Source organism: Macrobrachium nipponense, chromosome 30, assembly GCF_015104395.2.
Source record: "Macrobrachium nipponense isolate FS-2020 chromosome 30, ASM1510439v2, whole genome shotgun sequence".
NCBI classification, from domain to species: domain Eukaryota; kingdom Metazoa; phylum Arthropoda; class Malacostraca; order Decapoda; family Palaemonidae; genus Macrobrachium; species Macrobrachium nipponense.
In genome coordinates this window covers 34,684,271-34,710,674 of record NC_087218.1, presented here as the reverse complement: position 1 = coordinate 34,710,674, position 26,404 = coordinate 34,684,271, and the positions used below count along the sequence as shown (strand labels likewise).

The 26,404-nt window shown below is 37.6% G+C and overlaps 1 protein-coding gene across 2 annotated transcripts; it reads right to left on the bottom strand.

Annotated features, from left to right (window-relative positions):
- Positions 1 to 7,026: 7,026 nt before the first annotated feature.
- LOC135202426 (probable caffeoyl-CoA O-methyltransferase 2) lies at positions 7,027 to 17,633 on the bottom strand. 2 transcript variants are annotated; one of them, XM_064231820.1, is made up of 5 exons: positions 17,496 to 17,633; positions 12,315 to 12,380; positions 9,777 to 9,900; positions 7,997 to 8,108; positions 7,027 to 7,534 (listed from the first exon to the last, which is right to left on the bottom strand). In XM_064231820.1, coding segments are annotated over exons 1-5 (666 nt in total). In that variant the 5' UTR covers positions 17,498 to 17,633; the 3' UTR covers positions 7,027 to 7,172. The 2 variants fall into 2 exon arrangements, with proteins under 2 accessions (XP_064087890.1, XP_064087889.1); XM_064231819.1 differs by lacking the exon at positions 17,496 to 17,633 and adding an exon at positions 17,366 to 17,390.
- Between the last annotated feature and the right edge of the window lie 8,771 nt (positions 17,634 to 26,404).

The following is a 26,404-nucleotide window of genomic DNA, read 5'->3' as shown; positions in this document are numbered from 1 at the left end:
TTCAACATTGCATATCTTCGAGAAACAAACAGGATGTGTCTTCCACATTGGATCTTCATGGACCCAGCAACAGGAAACGAATCATTCAACAAACAAACAACGCACGATCGGAATGCAAGCTGAGAAACCGGGTCACCCGCCTAGCAGTGACGGGAGAGCCAAGGCCGTGTCGTCATCAACACCGAGACCTTCTTCTTATATATCGAGCTAAGCACAACTTTTTATTCATTTGGTGCGTGACTTTGGGTGTTCTTCATACGCAGGTCAATCATCCATTATTCCTGGGGTGAGTTATACATCATTCTTAATCCTACTTTCTTGCAGGAATCTATCTTCAACTTTGGATTCTCGCCCTGCAGGCCTTTTTATCTTTGTTTGCTAATTTTTTTCCAGAAGTTCTCTGGAAATATCTTTATCATATTATCGTGTTTAATCTTATCATTTTGGGGGACACTTATTATCTGTAACACATTTTTTCTTATCTTATATTGCATATGCGTTCACGCAGTGGACGAGTGTATTCATATAGATATTTTGATAGGGTTGCTAGGAACCGTAGCGAAAGGAAAAAACCAAAAGTAACGATGGCCACCTCTGCACCCAGTAACCCCACACCCAACAATCCAGTGGTAACATTAGTTAGCACCAGGTCTGCAATCACTCCTTTTCAAGGCTGTGTTAACGGGTTCTTGCCTCAAGGCGTCGAATCTTGGATCTCGTCAGTGGATGCTCATTTAAAAGCAAAATGCATCACTGACCCATCCTTACAATTACAGGAAGCTAAAAGTTTCATTAACTTTGCTAAAGGCGATGCAGGTTCGTACCTGAGAGGAGTCTCTTTCCAAGAGGCGGATACATGGGATGAATTTAAAATTAGATTACGGGCTATATATGGCAGTGAAGAAGCCTTGGATGTGGTTTTAGCTTTGAGGAACATCATTAATCTGGTCTCTATGACTCAACTTAACATTGTAGAGAGGGCGGCACTAATTGCTGACCGGCTGAATGAATATCGGGATAGTTTGCTTAATTCCACTTGGGTTACAGGAAGGAACATGGCTGTGAAAGATTTTATCAGGCTCACATATTTAACCTGCTTGACAGTTATGTTGCCGGAAGCCTTGGTACGTTGTTTTGACAAGAAGCTATCGCCCGACAGTACAGAGCTAGACATATATAAACAAATTAAGTAACATATGTCTAAATGCACAGATCTGGACCCCTTGCTTACTCAAGTTTTTGCAAAGAATGAAAGTAAACCTCAGCAAGTAAATATAGCCGATAATTGTAAACGTGCGGGGCATATGATTTCAGACTGCCGCACGCATTATTGTTCAATTCATAATAGCTCCAGTCATTTTTACGCTCGTTGCTTCTCACGTAACCAACAGCAACATAATGCTAAAAACACACAAAACATTGCCGATGATAATAAGAAGAAGAATCCTCATTATTATAAAAAGAAACAGGGAAACAGTAACTCTGCTCAAAATCAGAAACAAGCAAATCACGCTTCAGGAAATTCTGCCCCTGGGCCGTCTACCCAAAACTCACAGAGTCAGTCAAATTTTCCGAGTGTGCAAAGCAAACCAAATACCACGTAATTAACTCCAGCGGGGGAGAGAGTGATGTTGGGTCATTCGTATCAACATCTTTTGAATCAAATAACAAATTTAATCACCTACAAGACCTATGCGAGACCCAGAATTTTCCTATGAACCACACGACCGAATCCAAAAAATCAGTGCAGGTTCCCATAGACTTTCACCGCATACATGCTATTATCAGTAATGATGAATTACGTCCTACCTTGCATGCCGTAAATTTGGAACACCGACCCTTCACACTGTTTTTCTATTCCGGTAGTCCATGTAATATCATGGATTTACGGACTCACCATGTGTTGTTTTCGAACTTCCCTATTGAGAAGTCCGGAGTATGACTTTCGGGTATCGGCAATAATGAATTGAGTGTAGTAGGTGTAACTAAGATTCAGTACAAGGTGGGTAAGCGCACACTTACCGATACCTTTATAGTGGTACAAAACATTGATATGTATCCAGCTGTAATTATAGGATACCCGTCTATGGGCATTCAAAACATTACCTTAGCCCCTGCCAAACACGGCGTGTATATCAAAGGAAAATTCTATAAATCTTCTAACACATTAAAATCAGTTTTGGACAAAAAAGAGACAGACAATCAAACAGTAACGTACATTGAGGAACCAATCACTTGTCTCATGAATCATGACATTGTTCAAGCGACCCAACAGAATTCTAGCACACCCGTAATAGCAGATTGCATGCAAACTCTCGAGCCGAACGTACCTTCGAATATATTAGCGCATGTAAAGAAGGCTTTGCTGGGATCTGAAATGTTAATCCTTTCCGACACTCTGAAAATTAACGGACTGTCCGCAACACAAGCACTATACATTGTTGATACACAGCAACAAGTTAACATTGAAGTCTGTAACCATTTGAATACCAATCTAGTGATCCACAAAAATCAACATATCGTGGATATGGAAGTTTATAAGTATTGCATTCTTACAGTTGCTGAAATTAATCACGCTCAACCTGTTGTTGACGAATCCCTCTTACAATCTATCAAAAGTAAAATCAATAAAGACATTGAAGAAGAGGAGATTCAGCAGAAATTTTTTATCTTTTAACTAAATATCATGATGTTTTCTCCACTACCGAGGGATCTCTGGGAAAAACGGATGTCATTGAACACCAAATACAGCTAAAAGACAAGCATAAAGTTATTTACGTACCTTCGTACCGACTCCCTATGAAATTCCAGAATGAGATCAATGACGAAGTAAGTAAAATGTTAGAAGAAGGAGTCATTAGGAAATCGAACAGCCCTTATAATTTCCCCTTAATTGTCGTAATGAAAAAAGATCGGACTTGAGTATTTGCGTAGATTTCCGTCGCTTAAATGAGGAAACGATTCTCGATCGATTCCCAGTGCCATGTACTGATGATACTTTATCTTTGTTAGGACAGAACAAATATTTCACCAGTTTGGACTTACTTAAAGGCTTTCACCAGATACCTTTAGAAAAAGAGAGTATCCCATACACCGCCTTCAGCACAGCCAGGGGACATTATGAATTTTTACGTATGCCTTTTGGTTTATGTTGCGCCCCATTTATATTCACCAGAATGATTAATATAGTGTTCGGAGACTTGTTAGGGGATACCCTTCACACCTATATGGACGACCTTGTAATCTTTTCTAATATCTTAGAAGCACATTTGCATAAACTAGAGCTAGTGCTACAGAGACTAAGGCAGCATAATCTAAGAGTGAAAATAACTAAGTGTGAGTTTTTTAAAACAGAACTCGTCTATTTAGGTTTTACGGTGTCTAGTCAAGGTCTTAAGTAACGCAGAGATGTTGTCACATGACTTACAAAACAAAACTGCTGAAGCAGAATGCTTGGCTCGTGATCTTCTTATGTGGACCGTGAGACACAATAGCATAGAAAGACATAACTCGTTTATATTTGCGGCGCTCAACATCTTTGGGTCTGTTGCAAATTTAGGTTTGGGAATTTCAAATCGTCTTAAGATTAACGATCAGAATAAGAGAATTGAATTTTTGCAACATGAAAATGAATTAGTTTTTTCCGAACTCCGCAAACAATTATCATCAATCAATCAACTTATGACATTGGTGAACGAACATTCCAGTAATATCAATCAGATGATGGATGTGCAACACCTGCTGGCAACATTAGCATATTACAGTTCTAAGGTAGACATATCCATACAAAAATTTCACATTTTATTGAAAAATCAAAAGACTATGTGGAAGCTATTATGCTAGCTACAAAGGGCTTTCTTTCACCACATCTCTTGCTTATCAAAGATTTAACATTAACTTTAGAGAACGGACGAGAGAAACTTGGTTATATTCCTTTGTTAGATGCACATAAGATTAAATTTTATTATAGCTTAATATCAGTAAGTGTTGAGAATTACAGAATCATGATTAACATTCCTTTTAATTCTTCTGATGCCTGGAAATCTTACAAAATTGCACCGTTTCCTACTTACATGACGAATAGCGCATTACCAGTAATATCTAATCTGACGGGATACGTATTGATTTCCCCTAATAAGGAAACGTTTACGGTTATCAGACACCTGGATAGGTTCACTCACTGTTCCAATGCCATGGGTAATAAAGTTTGTACAGCTGACTCCTTTGAATTCCACAATATATCAGGGGATTCATGCGAGTTAGGTCTAGTGCTAGACGGTTCTCTCTCTCATACACGTGAACGATGTCTGAAACAACTTTACCCTTTTGATGAATATAAGTTTGCTTACTGGCTGAATAACGGATCGTGGATATGATACGACAAAGAAGGGTTTCATGTCACATGCCCGGATGGATCAACGGCCTCTTCATGGATGTTCGTCGCTGTGGACGGCTGCAGTGGAGTAACGCCGAACTACATTGTCTGTGGAGTAAGCACCATCATAAGGGAATGAGCTTACTTCGCGAATTTTTCTTGGTTGAGTACCATCATCCCAGCTTTACCCCTTCCATACAATGCAAAAGTGGCCCATCAACTGTCAAAACTGACTATCATTAACCGCACTTCACGGGCTTACCATGTCACGAGGATCTACAGTTCTACACACTGCTGGCTGTGACATGCGTGTGGGTGGTGATTGTGGTCACCGCTAATATATTTGCTTGGCGTAGGATGAGGCGAACAAGGATGGATCATCAACAGAATGTCGTACCCCGCCCAGACAATTTCCCAGTAGCCCTTAAGGCATTTGACTTTAGAGCCACTTGAAATTGGCCATTTCATTTGACTCAGGGGGAAGTTGTTTGGAATTGTGTTTTGTGTGAAAAGCGGTTTGAACGCTGGCGAAATGTGTAACAGGAACCTCCGTGACATTGCATTCCATATGTAAAGTATGAGAAGCTTAATTATCATCTATCATTCAATATATCTGGTAGCGCACCTAATCTAATCAATTAAAGTTCTACAATGAATCAATATGTCTGTGCGTGTACACACTAGGAATCTATATGATGTGCACACTTGTCTGAATCTATTTGAATCATTATATATATATATATATATATATATATATATATATATATATATATATATATATATATATTAATCAGGTAGCAATTATACTTAATCAGTTACCTTTTATCTTATCGCATTTTTGGTACCATTAATTTCTTATCAATATATGATTTTTAGCATGTAATTCTTGTGTCATGCAATCATCAGAAGTAGGGTAGTACTTTCTGTTGAATACGTATCCTCATGACTAACAGTATATAACTATCATTATATATGACATGTTATCTTTAATATTAGTATGATATCATATGCATTTATCTTGTACGTGGATCTGTATCTGTATCTTCCATGTATTATTCTTTTTTTACCATTAATGTCTGTATCACACTCCTATGGGTCAAATACAAGTCAAACTTCATGCCTTGGGTAATGTTCAGTGTTTGGTTTTGTAGCCGACCGAGCAATTATGTAAGTGTTACATATATATATGTGGAATGTGTTATTCCATATATAAAAACTAAAAACTATGATATTAATTAAACCAATGACCCAAGGGGTCACATATGAGCTTGCAGGAGTGTGATAGGCATATGATGTAGACTAAGCCTTGACGTGTTGTATCAGCGTCCTGGTTTGTAGTCACCTGTGGTCATCAAATCCATTGTTGTGTAAACTGTCCACAATGCTTTCACTTGAGAAACCATGTTGACCTATAACCCACAGACTGGGCTACGTGACTTTGTCTCATATGTTCGTCTGTATGTATGTTCGTATGCTGAGCCAAGGTTTGCTCTCTTATGATTTTGTAAATGCATTGTAACTCAGAACTCTACTTCCTCTCCTAGAATCAAGTTCTCTGAACCACTTCTTGCCTCTACTCAAGAGATGTAGTTTCGCAAATACATTGTTAAGTTTACCAACATGAGTTTGAAACGTCTTCGCCTTTATACCCAAAGAAGATACTGACGAAACTTAGAATTATCACCGCAATCAATGATACTCCGACGAGGATGGGAAGTATACAAACAGATACTTGCGTATAACATCGCAGGTCTTAATAACCGAAGGGGTGCCTTATTAGACAAAGGCCCAGCCCCTACATATATATATATATATATATATAATATATATATATATATATATATATATATATATATATAATTATTTTATATAAATTTTCTTTTGAAACTTTTCCTTTCTATTTTACAATATATTCTTTCAGTTTATGTAAATTAAAGGTATCCTTATGTACTGTATAATATTTGTATACAGTATATAACTGTTGTTCTTTTCAGAAATATTTTATCTCAGCTGAAGAGTATATGGAACTATTGAAAAAAGTCAATGTAACATTATTTTTTCTTGATGGCATCTTGCGTCACTTAAAGTATTGGCATCGCAGTTCCATCATCCATAATAATATATATATATATATATATATATATATTATATATATATATATATATATATATATAATCATTATAATTTGCCCCCTCTTGGAAAATATGCTGGGGGCGCCCGTGTGTGTGTGTGTGTGTGTAACCAGGGGAGCTCTCCACCTATAGAAGGCTTAAGATTTCCAAATGTTCCTGTCAAGGGAGAAAATTTCAGAATGTTGTAAATGTTTTTAATTAGTCTTAATGACCTATATATACATACGTATATATACAAACTCGGTAATTTGCATGTTGATAGACGGTAGATGATTTACATATAAATACATCTCGGTTGTAGAAGAGAAAAATAAAATTCCACAGGTTGGTAAAATTCTTGTAAGATTTATAGGCCTATTCTTTGTCATGTCTGACACAAAAGAGCCCTTACTGGAAAAACATTTTAAGTAACTTCTTTATTTTTACATAAGATAAACAATCGTTTTGGTCTGTTAATAAGTATGATCGTTGGACAACGGGGAATAGGGCCAGGCTACTTATGATAATAAAAGGCATGAAGGACATTCATACTTTAAATTATCAAAAACAAAATCGTTCAGCAAATGCTACAATCATTACAAAATATTGTCATTGGTACAGTGGATCTTAAGACTCCCTCCAAAGAGGGAGGAGGGGGGGGCATGTCATACACGAACCGCATAGGTCTATTTCTTGAAACAGAGTGTGAGTCCGTCTCCAATTTTCAGGAAGGATATGTTGATGCGTTGGTCGTCCCTGAGTTTTTCGTTCAGCTTCCTAAGGGCCACGGTGTCCTCACTCTGGTCCTCCGAGTTTATAACGTTACCATCCCACAGGGTGTTGTCGAAGGCAATGATCCCCCCAGGGCGGATGAGTTTTAGGCAGCACTCGTAATAATTGTCGTAGCCAACTTTGTCGGCGTCGATGAAGGCGAAGTCAAATGTGCCAAGCCGGCCTTCCTGGATGAATTTCTGAAGAGTGTCTCCGGCGGGTGCTATGTGCAGGTGGATTTTATTGGTGACCCCTGCTTCTTCCCAGAAGGGTTTTCCTGAGAGGAAAAGAAGTTATCAAAACACGTCCATGAACCGTGCTATCAGTGTCACTTTCTTAATTAATAACTAGTGATCAAAACACGTCTTGACTGTACTATCGTGCATGTTACTTTCTTAAATGATATTTAAATCAAATTGTATGAAAAGTCTTTTCCAATACAATTCAGAAAAAGCTAGACCTATGAAGGAGAGAAAGAAAATAAAAATAAATACATATTTCCAAATTAACAAACATATATTTCAGAAGTAACCTCCTTTAACGTTAACCGAAGAGCACAATTTGAATTTCAAACCATCTGAGAAGAGATATAACCTAGAAATATACGTTTTGTTCTTTGTGAACAGAGAAACCAATCAGAATTAGATCATCTCTTTCAAATTCGACAGAGACAACCAATCTAATTTTAAGAATTAGATTTTACTGATTAGGTTTTACTCATTACTATCGATTACCTCACCTATGTTGACATATTCCTCGCACAGGTCCAGGGAGTGTACTTCTCCGTCGGCCGGAAGCGCCAACGCAGCGGATAGTGAGCTGGCGCCAGTGAAGACGCCCACGTCCAGAACCTTTTGGAAAAGAAAAATGCTTCTGAAGGCTGCGGTATCGTCAGTTCGCACCTACACCCGATAAATTATACATTAAGCCAGTCAATATTCCTAAATAGCAAATTGTGATTCAACTCATTTTGTCCTTTGACCAATAAAATATTTGCATGCCACATTTAGTAGGCCTAAATTTTACTTCTGATTTTGACATCTAATTTGTCTAGGTCTATTTTCAGCTGCAAACTCTCTCGGATACGTAATGTGAATTAATATTTAAATGGGCAATATCTACATTAATCTGCTTTATTTGATTATTCTCATTATTCTTTTTTATTGGCCATGCTCTCCTTTTTATTATCATTTTCATTATTGCTTAACATAATTTACTTAGACCTAGCTATCTCATGTTAAAAGGCAATCATAAGAAATCAAAAGAATTCAATTTAGTCTTTCTTCTTCTTCTTTTATTTTTTTCCTTGCATATCATCCTGTTTTATCCAGACACGCTGGGTAGCCGTGGGAGTCAAAGGAGACGAATAAATTAAGGAAGGCTTACTTTCATAACAGCTTTCTTGGGTTAATCTTTCTGTAGTTATTCATTTCTTCTGAATAAAAATTAATTAAAACTAGTTTCACATGTACCTATGCCTAGATGTACTGCCATGAGCATTTTATACGTAAGTAGGTGAAACTTCAAAGGACAGGAAATGTGAAAGGTGACTATCTCTTCAAAGTCGATTTCAGGTATTTTTACAATTAAAACCTACTGCTGTAATCAGAGGTTGTTCTTTGACAGCTGAAACAATCATGCAAGGTATAACACGGGTTTATTAAAATATTTTGGGCAAGGAAAGAAAAAGTAATTTTGAGCAGATGTTCTATAAAAAATATGCATTTTAAGGCTTCGGTTGTCGGTGAGGGGAATTTTAAAATAACCGTTATCTTTGGTGCTGCTTTCATGCGATGGAGTTTGTAGCGAGAGGTCGGAGTAGACAGAGATGTAAGGGAGCGATGGTGCCGCGCAGGAGAAGGATAGAGGGATTAGCCCCATATGAATAAAATATCTCCCAGTAAAATGTATTATTTACATTGTGAAGAAAAAAAATGCATGCATCATTGAGTCTGTCTTCCTCCCCTCCCCTATCAGTGAGAGAGTTCACATAGGCAGGACATATGTTCCACCTCTCCTGAGGGATACTTTTGAAAGACATATCCCTCAGGAGAGGTGGAGCGTAGATCCTACCCATGTGAACTCTCGTGAGAGACTGAGAGTTTCCAGCCCTGTGATTGGCTTATCAACAGCCAATCAGGAGCGTCGTAAGGGACTGGCCTAGACATCAAATGCCCGGTAGATGTGAATCTGCTATAGTGATTGGTGTCTCCTATCTACTTAGTAATGTATGTCAGTGGTTGTGATTTGACGTTTTTTATCACTTCGTTTCGTTCACATTCATTTTTCTATTTAGGAAAATAATTTTACAGTTATATAACATGATGTTCTAAAGATAAAATTTCTTCCATCTTCGAAAAGAAAAATAGATTAATATGGCAAGACTCGTTCGTCAGACAGGTGAACGAACAGTTATGAAACTTTGCCAATAGTAATTTGCTCGCGTGTACAACAACAGAAAAAAGTATTATAACCAATGCACACGTTTCATTCAAATTAACGAAACCGATTTTCGATACCTTCTTGGCACCGATGGCCTGCATCAGGTTGGCATTCAGTTGCAACACCTCCGGTGCCCCAAGCATGCCTGCCCGTCTGTGCTTCAAAGTGACCTCATCCAAGCGCTTCTGCACGTCTGTCTGTCTGTTTGTGACGGAAAGAAGAAGAAGAGATTAACACGCGGGGAAATGACAGGATATAAATAGACAGAACCTTAATCTATCTATACTATAATAACATATATATATATATATATATATATATATATATATATATATATATATATATATATATATATATATATATATATATATATATATATATAATATATATATATGCAGAAGCCAGGTACTATGTCGTACCTCTAAGTAAATGGGGATACAATCCACAATGAAGTAAATTCCTTTGTTGGAGTTTAAAATAATATTATACTTGTAAGGATTAAAGCTTTCGACCATCAACTGTGGTCTTGTTCACTAAAGTGAACAAGACCACAGTTGATGGTCGAAAGCTTTAATCCTTACAAGTAATATATATTTTAAACTACAAGAGGAATTTACTCATGTGATTGAATTATTATAAATGCGCAAAATTAAAGCATTCGACTTTGTCCGGTCTCACACTTATATCTATGTTGTTTAATTCTGGTGTCCAGTCCTTTCCCAGATCGTCCGATATAAAAGCACTTGCAGTTCCTGTAAGGATCCCCGTAAATGCAGCCCTGAGAAACTGGGAGAATTCTTATTATGGTTTTCAATATATTTGAAAATTAAAAAAAAAAAATATATATCAAAATTCTTGCAAAAACTTGGAACCCTCCGTAATAGATCACTATATGGTAAAACAAGTGCATTATCATTGATAAAGCCATTCTCGTAGTTACAGAATAAAAGATTTTTTGTGCTTTTTGCAAAGCACATTAAAAAAATATTTAGGTATTTAAATTTTCCCGATATGTTAAAAATATTTTCAAACTCTTCCTGAAGAAATTCTTGGCTGCTGATATGTGAGGCTCTTACAAACATGGAAGAAAAAGTAGGCTTCTTTACTCGAGTGCTATGATTAGAATAATAGTGGATGTATGAATTTACATTTGTAGTTTTCCTATACACCGAGTACTTAAAGCCATTTAGAGTATGGTGAACATTTACATCTTAAAATGAAGGTACGAAAATTGTTCAGGTTGAAAAGAGATGCGTTCACATTTTCGGTTAGAGGCCATGCGCAAAAAATTTCATGTACATGTCGATGATATTTTCTGCATTTTACTTATGAAGAAGGTGTTTATGTTCACCTAATCTAAAAATGGCTTTAAATACTCAATGTACAGGAAACCCACAAATGTAAATTCATACATCCACTATTATTCTAATCATAGCACTCGAGTAAAGAAGCCTACTTTTTCTTCCATGTTTGTAAGAGCCTCACATATCAGCAGCCAAGAATTTCTTCAGGAAGAGTTTGAAAATATTTTTAACATATCGGGAAAATTTAAATACCTAAATATTTTTTTAATGTGCTTTGCAAAAAGAACAAAAAAACCTTTTATTCTGTAACTACGAGAATGACTTTATCAATGATAATGTACTTGTTTTACCATATAATGATCTCTTACGGAGGGTTCCAAGTTTTTGCAAGAATTTTGATTTTTTTTTTTTTTTTTTTTCAAATATATTGAAAACCATAATAAGAATTCTCCCAGTTTCTCAGGGCTGCATTTACGGGGATCTTGCAGGAACTGCAAGTGCTTTTATATCGGACGATCTGGGAAAGGACTGGACACCAGAATTAAACAACATAGATATAGTGTGAGAACCGGACAAATGTCGAATGCTTTAATTTTGCGCATTTATAATAATTCAATCACATGATTCATTGGGAGGGGGCAAAACATGTTTTATATTGCAATAATATAACTCATGGTAGAAATGTTATTCAATCTGATTTTATTAAATATCAGGGTATGTACAAACAAGACCCTTTTGTTCTTAACGAGATTTGTAAAGTTGTTTCTTTTTAATCACGTGCTGAGCTGTTGTGCACCTGCTGTACTGGTTTTAACCGGACTGAATACTTGCGTTTCCATTTTTTTAGTTTCACGTTTACTTTTTTTGATGTTCTCTGTGCTTTTAGCATTGTACCTCGAAAATGTGTTGTAATAACGCGAAAGCGATCGGTACTCCTTCATTTATTTTTTCTGTGGCCTTGGCTCTATATATATATATATTATATATATATATATATATAATATATATATATATATATATATAACATATATAATATCTATATATATATATATATAGATATATATATATATAGATAATATATATATAGTATATATAGTATATATATATACCTATATAATATATATATTTATATAATATATATATGTGTGTGTGTATGTGTGTATATGTATATGTATGTATATGTATATGTGTGTGTGTATATATATATATATATCTATTAATAATATATATATATTATTTCACTGTCAAGAAACTTGACTTCGGTCAACAACCTGAACACCAACTACATAGTCCTATCAACTCGAATCTCACCTCAGTGAATGTTGCATCGTGTAGGCGACCAGAGGGTCTTTGTTCCTGTAACTCTTCATCAGCGACCTGCAACAAAAATAGATCCAATGACTTTTAAAAAAACAGAAGCATTATCTTTCCTGTTATCTATACATTAGCCGTACATTTTGTTCCTGCGAGAGAAATTCTTCCTTGGTAAACAAGATCATGAGGAGCCATTTCAGTTAATATAATAAGCCTGGGTCACACCTTGGTGATTTCAGACCGCGACTGTCGTAATGGTTGGGTTTGGCAATCAGACGCCTATAGTCGCGGTCCTTGGCCTCCCCCCAAACAGAAACAAATCGTAAAAAAGTCAGTGATAACAACACCATGACTATTTATGCAATGAACCATTACGACAGCAATGTGCAAGTTGAGATGAGATTTTCGTAGGTGCATAGTCGTACACGCAAGTTGCCAATGATTTAGGCCACGCCCACATTTAACTGTTTTTGCAGGACGGCGACTTCCGTGAAGCAATGACGATTAATGATGATTTAATTACGATTTAGTTACGTCACATGCCACCGTATATAAATAGTATATCAACAATACTGACAATCTTGAATACAATATATATTAAATGTCACTGTTAAAAAAAGTTAAAAATCGAAGAGATTATTTTCTAAATGAGTTAAAACTGACAAAAATAAGGTAAAACAAAGACATATATTTATAAAGTCATAAGATATTCTCATAAAAACCACAAGACAGAAATTTTAATGGTACAAAAACAACCGTGGGAACAGCCAATCTTGCAATAAAAGCAAACTACGGGATTGACTGTTAAACCTTGCAAGATTTAATTCATGGGGAAAACACATGAGCCTCAAGTCTTCAACAGAGAATACGCATGACTGATGCCTGGAATTTGATCCTAATACAGAAGTTGAAGAGAAATGTGAAATCAAAGTTCAAAAATTATTTTGCCTAAGTTTTAATATTATAATACTGTTCAAACGTTTCAAAAATGTATTTTGTCTATAATTTTAAAATCAATATGGTGTACATTTGCATATACTCTTTAATATTTTTCCTATGCACCTAGTTAAAAGTTTGCTTATCCAACTATTTAAAAATACGTTGATATCTGCATTAAATATCTAATTAAAAATATCATAGTTTTAACTAGATAAAAAATATTTATTAAAATACAATATCTCGACGGACTATTAGATCTATTACATTTCACTTTCTGTATGGACAAGGAATTACTAAACTGATTCGTCATGTACTTCCACACTAGACAACAGAAATAGACATTGAAATCTCTCTCTCTCAGCAGCAGCAGCAGCATTCCAGTCTCACCAGTGAGCATGTATGATTTCGATTCCCGTTAGCTGTGGATATACAGGTCACTTCCGCCAGACATGCACTATTTCTTATAATTAGGTATAAGGGCATATTAACTTCTACATTTAACTGCACTTTAATCTTAAGGATTTTGGTAATTTCAAGTATTGTTATAGAAAATAACATTCAGCTATTAGTGCTTTTGTGAAAATTGAGTACATACACAATATAAACATTTTATACACAATTTATTATATTATAAAAATATACATATACAATCTAAATTAGCATATATTATATAAAACAGTTACAAGAAGAATTTACAGAAGCATATTATAGAAAAGATACAAGAAAAAATTACAGTAGCATCGTCTTAATTTTTTCACAGGTTAATTTTTCTTTATCTAAAGTTCTGGCAGTGGTACGTTGACACAGTTTTGACTCACTGCGCCCGTTGTGGGGTTGCCAAGTACATGGCGTATGTCGTACTGGATGCCGCAACTCGCCATTGCTAGTTACGACATGCATAATCAAACGCCAGAAGTCGAGTGGCCATTACGACATGTTGTGTGTTGAGCCATGACAAGGCGACTTTTGACAGTAGTCGTGAAGCAACGGCAGGTATGCTGGGCAAGCTTGCATAGTCGCTAAACCTTGCGCCAAGTCGTCAAACTCGGTGACGCCATTACAATTCATGACGATTTATGGCTACTTGTATGTAATGAAATTGTAATGGAATCGTAATGAGCACAATTTTGGCCGTTACGACTTGCGCAGTCTAAAGTTACCGATGATTTAAGCCACACCCACATTTAACAGTTTTCACAGGACGGTGACTTCTGTAAAGGCATGACGATTTTTGACGATTTAATTGCAATTTAGTTACGTAATATTCCAACTTACATAATGGGATCGTAATGAGTCGTGAACATGGATGCCACCATATATACAAAATCTAATAACTGAATCAATATTTTTCATTTGTCTCCCACAGATTCAGAGTGTTTCAGACCCCCAAAAATCTTCATCATGATCTTATCGAGTCCTTCGTGTTGACCGCTTGTGTGGTGCACAACTTAATTTTGATAAAAAATCCTAATGTCAAGCGTGAGACAGATCAAGAGAACTCGGTGACACATGGTAACTGGAGGTCTACACAAATTGTACTAAGCCTGACTCGCCCAAGCCGACAGATAGTAACCATGACTAGCAAGGCTCAACGTGACCAACTTTCGTGATTATGTAAGCTCCCCTACAGAAAATCTTGAACCAAAATATATTTCATTCAAAATTGAAAACAGAAGCAGCTGTGGGTACTTAATTAAGGCCTTGAACTTTATAGGCTTACGACGCGCATGACAGTCTGACTCACTACGCAGCTCCACTGCGCATACTGTGGGGGTGCTTTTGTCGTAATGGATGTCGTAATGGCTTTTGTCGTAATGGATGTCGTATCTCGCTATTGCTAGTTACAACATTTGTAATCAAATGCCGTAAGTCGAGAGGCCATTACGATATTGCTGTGGGTTGCGCCATAACATGGCTACTTTTGACTGTAGTCATAGAACGACAGTGACTATGATGGCAGCCTTGCATGGTCGCCATCACTGAAGCACAGTCGTCGAACTCGGCGACTTGGTTAGGATTTTTGCCGATTTAAGGTAACTTGGTTGTAATGAGATCGTAATGTAGTCGTAATGAGCAAAATTTTGCCCGTTACGACTTGCGTGGTATGAAATCGCCGGTGTGTGACCCAGGCTTAAGAAAATATCACATGTAGCCAAATTTCGGAAAAACAATGACCAACTATTTTTGATACTTTCGTTCACTCAGCTCCGATGCTTTTGGCAAAAAATAAATAAATAAATAAATAAAATAAAAAAGTTATCATCAACCTCAGTTCAAATGTTAGAATAATAAAAATCCAAAATTTTTGTCATAACACTAATGACTACTTCCAATTCCAATGCAACCATAAAATTCAAAATAGTCCTATTTAATCGCATATATATATATATATATATATATATATATATATATATATATATATATATATATATATATTTCTCAACCCTGAAAAGATGTAAATGCCTTAATATGAAGGTATTACTGTAGCCAGAACGCATCCACCGATATCAAGGGGTGAGCTGAGGGTGTGTGACGCAAACATTAGTGGCCGGCCACGCAACATGAACCACCTGAAACATACTGTAGGTCTGTAATGAGTAGCGGCAATGAAATTATCTTGAAAACGTTCATCTTACATTTGTATGAGGAATACTTGGATTTACATAAAAATGAAATGATTTAAATATAATCCTTAACCACTTAAAAAATGATAGCTTACTATAGTAGATTCACATCAATCGTGCATCTAGTGTCTAGGCCAGTCCCTTACGACGCTCCTGATTGGCTGTTGATATGTTGATAAGCCAATCACAAGGCTGGAAACTCTCAGTCTTTTGAGAGAGTTCACGTAGGCAGGATGTATGTTCCACCTCTCCTGAGGGATACTTTTGAAAGACGTATCCCCAAGGAGAAGTGGAACATACACCCTGCCTTTGTGAACTCTCGAGAGACTGAGAGTTTCCAGCCCTGTGATTGGCTGATCAACAGCCAATCAGGAGCGTCATAAGGGACGGGCCTAGACATCAGATAAGCGGCTGATGTGAATCTACTATAGCAAATAGTCGCCTATGCAATTATTCGTTTGTTAAAGCCGAGAGTTTGTTCCTAGGCCTTGGTTTGTTAGATTTCTTTACTTACTACGTATAAGTACATTAAAGTTAGCATTCACATTTATATATTAACAATTTCAGTCCAGAAAGCATATGAAGTTATCTACACATTCCTGCACTTCAAGTTACCTTATGAACGAATATATTATACGTCAAAAGCGAGCAGAGGGACTTTTAGGACTTTAATAGTTAAGCCAGTTAAAAACAAGTGTTCCAAAGGCCAAGCCATTATTACTAATAGATATTTCGATTAATAGCCATATCTTATAATAAAAATCACCATCATCCTTCCTTAATCTCTAAAAATGAATTCTTTAGTAACAGAGATTACGTCCCAGAAGGCTCAGATTATTTTTTTAGGTCTATAAATCATTTTACAATATACAGGCAGCTTGAACACAGGCTAAAACTTCAAAATTAAAAAACTTGTAATTCATACGCCTATTTTGAAAATGTTGTGAATGTTGAGCCTATTAAATCTACTGTTATAATGCTGCAGAATTAGTTACGTTGACCACAATGACCAGCCTAAGGAGCATGTTGAACGTGTAGTCAATGAGGAGCATGTTGAACGCGTTGTCATTGAGGAGCATGTTGAACGCGTTGTCATTGACGGCAACGCTAACCTTATCACACGGTGACTCACACAATGCTTTGAGTTAAACAATGTCAAAAAGAAAAAAAAATGACGATACAAAAAGAATTATGATGCCTTAAATCTGAGCATGACTGCTACGGACGATGTAAAAAAAACTCAACAACATTCAGTAAAAAAGAAACAAATCAACTCTATATTCACTGTCAAACGTTGCTGCCTTTAGGCAACATCGTACCGAACCAGAAAATTTATTGAATATGTTCGATAGTTTCTAATTCAGTTTACGTCCCCTACTCGATATTTACCTAAACCCAAGTGGATTTGAATAGTGAATGAACAAGGACAGTAATACGCAGGTCTATAATACAACAAATCAACATCAAAAAATGATTACGCGTAACTCAATCATTGCAGACTTTCTGACACACATTGCGCCTCTGCCAACCGGTAGGGCTCCGTAATCCGATTCACCGCCTATGTCTGCTAAAACTTGGTCACTGAACAAACTGTCTCTTCTCTTGTGCTACTTACATGTTTAAATGCTGTTCCTCTGATCAAGGAGATGTAAGTAACAACACCACGGAACACCAACAACACCTCTATGCAGACCGTTCACCCTAAACGTACTGGTTTCGACTGGGTTGAGGGGGTTCTGGGACAAGGTTTAAGCCGACAAATGGCAACTCAATCCCTTATTATCATGTGGCTGCTCCCGAGAGAGGCCCCGTGACATTGAAATCTTTGTTGCCTCATTTTTTTGTTAACAATTCAGAATGCAAATCATTCTCCTGGTACCAAATGAGTCATGACTTGGAGCAAAGTCAGGTTGAGATGCAAGGGGTTTGATGTCATAAATGCATTAAGAAATATATGCATGAAAACTTATTTGCATCGATTGGCATTTCAGCCATGCGAGCCCTATGGACAGCGAGAAACGTAACGCTGTTATCAAGTTACATATTGTTCCTCTTGTTCGTTCGTTGACCTTCATTTTGAGGTCTACACACACACACACACATTTGTGGTAGTATATAATGTATGTGTAATAAATAAATATTCATATTACTATATAAACTTCTAACTATGATTGTGTGAAGTTGGGAAAGCAAGGAGCGAGTGGTGTGTTTGCGTAATGCGTATCACACCGCTACCACATGATCACTTGTCGAGTGACAATGTTATCTTAAACTCAAGAAAAGATAAGTTGGTAGAGGACATAAAGGACAAATGTTCGATAAGATTCTGAAGGACTTTTAACAAAATCTTATTTTCAAAGGTTAAGACATTATAACTTGAAAGTAACGTTATAAAAATTTGATTTTTTTACAAGGAAGAACTTGTCTACTTGGGTTTTGTTGTATCAAAGGGTGGTTTAAAAGTAGTACCTACGTGATAAGATTTCAGGTGTTCGACAGTCTCTAGGTATGGTTGGTTATTTTAGGCGATTTGTATATAATTAGTTAGTAATCGCATGATCTTTGACTGATTCGACAAGAAAAGCAACTGATTTTACATGGGATGTCCAACAGCAGTCAGCTTTGAACACTAAAAGAGAAATTACTATCCTCGCCTATATTGATTTTCCCGACTAAACAAACCTTTTTGCATTATTACTGATGCATCTGATTATGGGGTAGGTGGTTTCTTGTTAACTCCTTATATAATTTTAAATACATCATATACCACCACGAGGTTACTGTGTTGACAGATCACAAACCTCTTTGTGACTTCTTTAAGGGTTTTAATTTCAGTCACAAAAGGACAAGACTGCATATGGTAATACAAGATTTTGGTGCTGAAATAGGGAATGTTCCTGGCAAAACTAAAATAATTGCTGATGCATTATCGAGGAACCCAGTGCCATCTCATACACATAATCTTTGTGGATTTGATGAAGATATATTGACATTACAGTCTGTTAATGTTACTAAAGAGAATCAAATAACCTCAGAATCACCATATGATTCTGCTGATGACTTAGACTGGAGTTATGATGTTCTACTAAGAGAACAGTTGCAAGATGAAAGCCTTGGCAGAATCATAGAAACTTTAAAAGATGAGAATATGAAGCATCTAAAAAGTGTGTAACAGAGAATGAATCAATCGTAGATGACATATCTTATGTCGGAACTTTCCTAGGAAGACTAAAAGTAGCTTCCATAAAACCGCAAATCAGGTCGTTATTCCTAGAATCTAATGCCCGTCTGGTAAAATGGTTGCAAACAAACAAAAGCAATGCGTATCCTTGTTTTTCTACCATGTTTTACTGGACTTTATTGTCTATGGATATCCATAATTATATTAGATAAATCTTGCGATGTTTGCCGTAAGAATAAAGGTTATGTTAAGAACCCATTAGCCTTAGGTACTTATCCTGCACTGTTTGAGATGTTGCACATACGTTGACTTGTTGACAGGTTTTTATGAAACAATAGGAGTAACAAACATTTGCTTGTTACCGTAGACGCTCAATCTAGGTTTGTAAAAAATACTTCCATTGAAAAGTAAAACAGCACAAGAGTGTGCAAAGGTCTTTTATGATGGCTTTATCTGCCGACACGGTATACCTAACATTTTAATATCAGACTCAGATGGTGAGTTCAGTATGCTTTCATAGTACATATCTATGTTCATTTTTTTTATATATATAAAAAAGTAATACTGCAGTCTATCATCCAGAATCTAACGGTCTGGTCGAACGGGTGAACCGTAAAATATTACAAGTACTTAAGGTTACCATAGGTGGCATGCACCCTAATTGGGATTTAACAGTTCCAGCAGCAGTCTGTACAATTAACGCTGCTTGTCATTTATCTATCAAGATGTCTCCTTACGAAGCTGTTCATGGTGTCAGAATGAGGCCGCCTTTTGATATGTTGAATCCCACAGAGGCTATAGATACGTACTATACCTGGCCCATAAAGAAACGCTGTTGATATTAGCAAAGTCAGATTTGACATACTTTTTAAAGTTATCGGATGCCAGTGTTGTTATGAAAAGAGGTCATGACAAAACAGCAAAGTCTTATTTATAAACCTTATGCAGATGCTAACAGTCTATGTAAAAATCAATGTTGGAAAAGAATTAAACTATAAATTAACTACACTATTTGATGGTCCGTTTCAAGTTCTTGAGTTTTTGTCAGTCAACAAGTTGAAAGTTTGAAATTTGAGTCATCCAAATGACGAACGATAGTTAATGTATCTCAAGATCGTGACTAATACGTACATTGGTTACGCAGTTGCCATTGGTTTCATGGCAACTCAAATTATCTATATAATCATGTATGTTTTTTTAATTTTTATAATGATTATCTTTGGATTATGTGTTTTAAGAATGTTTTTATAAGTTATGTTTATCTTACAGGTTCTACCGAGAAGCCTGTTTACTTCCTCATCATCAGTGTACTGGGGGCACGATTGCTTATCCATGCGGAAGTTCCAGTTTTGAAATAGGGCCGGGGACAATGGATGAGAAAAGTATGGATGTTATTATTATATACAAAAACCTTAGTCATGGAAGTTGTTGTAAATTTATTTGTACATATCCATTTTCTAACCTTTAACGAAGTCGCTGCTAAGAGCTACAAAATAACTATACCCCATTTTCTTTAGTATAAGCTCCGCAGAAATTATAATATTTTATTTTAAATAATCTTATTAATTTTACTTAGCATTTAAAATATTTGATAGATAGATTTAATAAGTAGATTTAACTGTCCCTTCAAATTAGTTAAGAAAATTATTTAATTGATTTAGGAAGTGATAAGAACCATTGACCTGACATAGGTTTTTCGGGGGGTAGCGAGAGGTCGAGCGCGGGTTTTTGGGGCCTTGTTCAAACAGACAGAACCGGAGACAGACGACAACTTGTTTCTTAAACTTCGTCTCGAGTTTAATTTACGTAGTGTAGGGTTTTAGAAATTAATAACCCCTAAGATAATTGGTTTGTATGATCTTTCCTGTTTGTACATATCCTAACCTTGGAGGAATAATTCCTCCAAGATACTAACCCATATCCTATCCAAATCCTTATCTGCAACCAAAACTTAAAACGGCCATTCACACTGATCTGTCGGCGGAAAATTCGGTAAGTAAAATAGCATTTCTTGTCAACGCACCAATTTATTTCCACGAATGTAATTAGAGGTCGCTGGGTTTGCTGATTAAATATATAAGATTTGTTTTTTAGTTTAGGAGTGAATTACTAAGAGGTGTGCGTCCAAACTGGGTTAACTTAAAGGTAGGTCATCATATCAATTTTCCACAAAGGCTGGACCGCCATTATTGGACGACTGATTTGAGCCAACGGTCATTCGTTAGGTAGCGGTTTCGTCTTTTAAAGTTTAACTTTCCTTATTTAACTTAACTTACTTATTTATGACGTAATATACTGTTTTCTTTACCTTAACTAAATTTTGAGCCCTTTTACGTAGTTAGGCTATTGTAATATTGGAGTTTGTGAGAATTAATTAGGCATAGACAGAGACTGAACAATTTTACAGGGGTTTATATAATTACATGGGCGTAGTAGGAAATTTAGTCAATTAGCCTAGGTCTGTCTGTTAACTTAGCATCACTATTTGGGATTACTTTGCTTTAATTTTACTTTAACCGGGTCGGAACTTAATTGAATTCTGGGACCAAACTGAACTGCCTTGGGAATTTTATGGCCTTGGTTTGATTTATTCATAGTCCTTATTAGATTAATTGCATTTACCTAAATTACTCGTACCTAAATTTAACTAGCCTACTTAAACTTACAAAGCAAACCCTCGTAATTTTGTAGAGTATATTCCTTCAATCTTCCCACTGAGTGAAACAAATTTCCCACAGAAGTGACTATGGACCCAATATTCCTCACAAAATGTAATATGGAAACAATGAAAGAAGACTTGTTTCTATTCTAAGAAGCAATAGGGAAGAAACCTTTTACACTTAGTAATCGCACAGGACCTATATCACCAATCCATGACATGGCTGAACTTTTGTGGAAGGAAGCTATGGATCAATTGCTAGATACGAAAATTAAAGTTAATGATGCAGTAGAAATTCACCTCTGTTGTCTGCACTTAGTGTTTTAGGTATTTTCGGGTCATTAGTAGTGTAATGAACTGCTCGTTCCCTCCTTGAAAATGTATTCTAACACTTAAAAATGGCCTTGCCTGGAGGGACGAGAGTTAATACAAACAAAAGTCTACGGCAGAAGGCCGATATTACTGATAAAGGAGGAATTTACATAAACTCTGGACTTTGATTTTAAATTAACTATATTTACATTTGACCTGATCTCGGTCATTTGTGGGTTCGGGATATGAAGTAAAAAACAGGAGAGAGATAAATTTACATGCATACAATGGAAGTCATGCAAAAATAATAATCGAGGGAACGTTTAACACAGGTGTATTCTTCTTAGCTAAACAGGTGGCCTTTAACTGTAAATATTACGTTAACTATGCTAGTGCACAAACGAACAGCAGGTAAGACTGTTATTGACACTCATGGTGATACACGTCTTTGTGTGGCGGCCGACGGGAATGGGACTGTGGCACTGGGCTCTTGTGTCGACCTAATCTGTACTGAGCTAACGAACTGATCTGACCGATGGTGTGGCCTGTTACAAATACCCCCTACACACAGCATCATTATGCAAGAAGCTGATTGGTTATTGGGATGCGTGGCACTCTTTTGAACTTGCCCAAGCCATGCCAACTTGTAACTTCTTTGGCGGTTGACTTTTGTTGTCGCGCACACACACACACACACAGTATAACTTATAATGGTTTCACAGGACTTCAGAATAACACGGAAAAGGCATATTCAAAACTGTATCGAATCAGCTCACATTAAGTTACAGACAGGTCTAGGAATTATTGAGGTGGTTGATTGTCGGTCCACCAGAAACACGTGGCCAGGAAATGGTGGCCAGGAAATGAACCAGACACGGAGATCAGAATTTGCACAAAGCAGGTTATTTTAATGCAAGCCTTGCTCTTAGCATTAAATATTACAATTCACTCAAGGGGAATGAAATGACTGGGAGTTTATACAGAAAGGACTATTACGTTGCTTTAATTAACTAGGGGGGGATATTTACTAGTATCACAAGGGAATTGATCAAATCACTGAACAAAAATTGGAGAGTGAGAAGCTGAACAAATAAGGGGGGAAAGTCGCCTTGGGAGAATGAAAAATGAAATACATACATTCCTGTGCACTATGGACGGTAAAGAACACTTGTGGGATCCCCCGGAGGAGGCAGGGGAGAGCAAGGGGTGAAGTGGAGTCCGCAGTGTTGGAGAACGTTCTGAGGCTGAGTTGTTGCGGCCCGGTAATTTTAAAATCTCGGCCTGGGGAAGCTCCACCCTAATCTTAGGATGCCTGTGAAGGGTAAACCTAGGCAGCCAATGGGGGTAAAGAGGGGATTTAGAGAGAATGGAGGCTTCCAGTTCACAGGAGCAACTTAAACATAAAGAATGAATGAACTTGTTTATAAAGAGGAATTACTTTTCCTTGGTTCTGACTTAAAATCCTATACACCTCCCATTCTAGAGGACATGTCAACCCTATATAGGTTGACATGTCCTCTAGAATACTCCCTTGAGTGAACTTATAAAATAAAATGAAGCAAAATTCTGCGGATGATGCTTTTGATATTAGAATATTTACTTGACAGGCAGAGAATTGAAAATAGCTTAATTCTTGTAAATTACTGAATCAAGAACATTAAAGGATAAAGTGTGGCGTGACTAAAGAGACTAATAACTAACAATTTCCCATAGCACAATAAAGAAAAATCAAATTCCATTACTCTTAAAATATAACGTCACACTGGGAATGACTTAAAATGAACAGCAAACAATGATTATATAACTTAACTTAACCTATAGGGTTAATAGTGTACTTAATCCTATCATGTATAATATTGTCAGCTTACTGTTTAAAGCAACACATACTATTAGTTGGCCCTGATGGGGCAATATGACGCGTTCGTAGTGGTGTTAATATCCCTATAATTTCGTTAAGTAATTTTGTCTCGTGCCATGAAGATGACGCCTAACATTATTAATTTCATCATAGGGAACATTAGTGTAAATTAACAGGGATAGAATTAATAGGGTATTTCCCCGTAGAGGAAATAAAATTACACAAAATGTAAGTCTCACCAGAGACATTGGCAATTTCACAAAATATAGAAAGTTACAAAAGGATAAGAAGGAAGTAAAAGTAGCAGAATTTGGCACTCTCCTCTGGGTGGAGAGAGTCAGGATTCTTTATAAGAGGGTGGCACTGTGCCAGGCACTAGTGCAGATACTATTGACTCCCATAAGGTTTCTGAAAATCTCGACGCCCTTTTCCTTCTTCCTTCAACCTCTCCAAGGTCTGTTTGAAGATGCCGAGGGGGGCCTTGAAAGGCTCAAGCTCTTTGAAGATGCTGGAGAGACATCGGCTCGGGCTGCTGTGACAACTGGGGCACTGGCACTCATCTCAGTGCCTAATGCTGCGTGGCTCAGTTCCCTCAGTTCTTCAGTCAAATAGGATTCAGCAGAGTATTACTCCAGGACTGGTTAGCTGCTGATGAGGAGAAGTGGAGGAGGTGACGGTATTTAGGATGGGCTGAGTAGTCGGGATGACTAACTCCACGGTGGTTTGCAAGGCCATACCATTGGTGGAGTGTCTGCTATGGTCATGGATGTCCTGGAGGATTCCTATTGGAATTGGCTCTTCCTCGACTGGTGGCATGGGTAGCGGGGCCAAGCCAGTGGAGGGAAAGTAACTGGGACTTAGAACTCCGGGATGGAGACGTGAGTCTTAGCTTGGCACTGGCACTGAGGCCATTCCTGGCTTAGTGAGAGGATTCGAGCATGGTTCAATGTCCATGAGGTATGGAGCCTGGCACTGTTTGGCACCTTCAAGTGGCACTGGCCATACAGAGGTAGTTCTCGACATGGTTGAGGCTCTCTATTGTGATGAATTGGTGCTTATCAACCTGAGCACCATGAGGAATTTTATCCTCTCAAATGATGGATACCTGCGCACCAATGTCGTCGAAAGCTCAGACCTGGTGGGCAGGATAGCTACCTCTGGAAGGTGCTACAAATATAGGGCCCTGAGCAGGAGGGCCTAGAGCTGAAGGATTCGTCACTGCCATGGCAATGGCAGAAACGGGAGCTTTTCTTGGCATCCCACCCAGGCAGCAGTGCTCCAATGCACCTTGCATGAGTCACAGAAACTCTTGGTAAAATCGGGCCTGGGCCTGTTGTTTTGGTTCCAGTGGCCATTATTCTTATTATTAGGATGATGGGATAGTCCATTCTGAGGAGTAGTGGCAGCTTGCTGAGGAGGATCCACCTCGGAGAGGCACTGCTCTGTGGTGTACCCTTGTTTATTGCAATCCCCACACACACATTTATGTGGAGGAATATAGGGGCGCTGGGTAGGCTCAGAGGTGGCAGCAGGAGCTAGAGGGAGAGCAGGGTGAATTTTCCTCTTTAAAGAATTCTGCAGCAGATGGTGGGTGTCATAGGAATCTGCCCATTTGCAGCACCCCAAAATACTTTTAGGAGCCATGTCCACCAAGTGGGTGGCAAGATCAGAGGGGAGGGTAGGACAGGAAGTCCTATTATTGAAAGTTTTAAGACCTCCTCAATAGATGTTGCGTTGGGTGTCTTCGTCCACCTATAGAATGCTAGTGTCTTCTTGGATACCTACTCTGTCCATGTTTGGTTAGCCTCCTTGTCGTTCATTCAGGGGGAGGGCCTCAAATGCAGTCTGTCCCTTGCCAGCAAGATGCTTCCCAAGGAGGAAGGCCACTTCCTGAGGGATTGGATTGAAGTTCTTGAACACCTGCTCAACATGATCGAGCCAGGTGTCGGGTTCATTATCGTCCCAAGTCCTAATGAGGGTGCCCATGCTGTGGAGGGGAGAGTGTGAAGGAGGGGGCGTGGCACTCAAGGGGGCCAGAGTGGCACTCTGGACTGCCATACCCAGCTCTCTCTGCAGCTTCTCTTCTCTCTTGAGCTTCTCTTTCTTTCTCCCTTTTGGCTGCTTGGAATTCTCTCTCAGATGCTTGGAATGCTCTTTTAGCTGCTTTTCTTTTCTGTTGGTTTTTTTTTCAGCTGTTTCTCTTTTCTCTTGTGCTCTCTCTTGGGCTGCTTCCTTCATCTTATCGTTCACCCAATGAATCAGTTTTGCACCCTCCAGGCCCATGGCTCTTCTGGCTTCTGTGAAGGCCTTAACCTCCTAAAGTGCTGTGTTACTGGCCATCTTCTCAGCGGTAAAACGCTAGTAGTCTAGTCTGAGAATAATAGGATGGAAGGCAGTTGCAAAAACTGCAAATGTCGCCAGGGGTATGCGGAATAGAATACTCAACACTATACCAGGGATATAAGGGTACCTATGGCTGGAATATCTGCAGAAGTGGACGAGATAACAGCCAAA

Coding starts and splice junctions, on each gene's coding strand:
- LOC135202426 (XM_064231819.1), bottom strand. Junction 9,901..12,314: donor ACGATGCAACATTCACTGAG/GTGAGATTCGAG, acceptor CGTCACAAACAG/ACAGACAGACGTGCAGAAGC. Junction 8,109..9,776: donor AGGCCATCGGTGCCAAGAAG/GTATCGAAAATC, acceptor CTTTTCCAAAAG/GTTCTGGACGTGGGCGTCTT.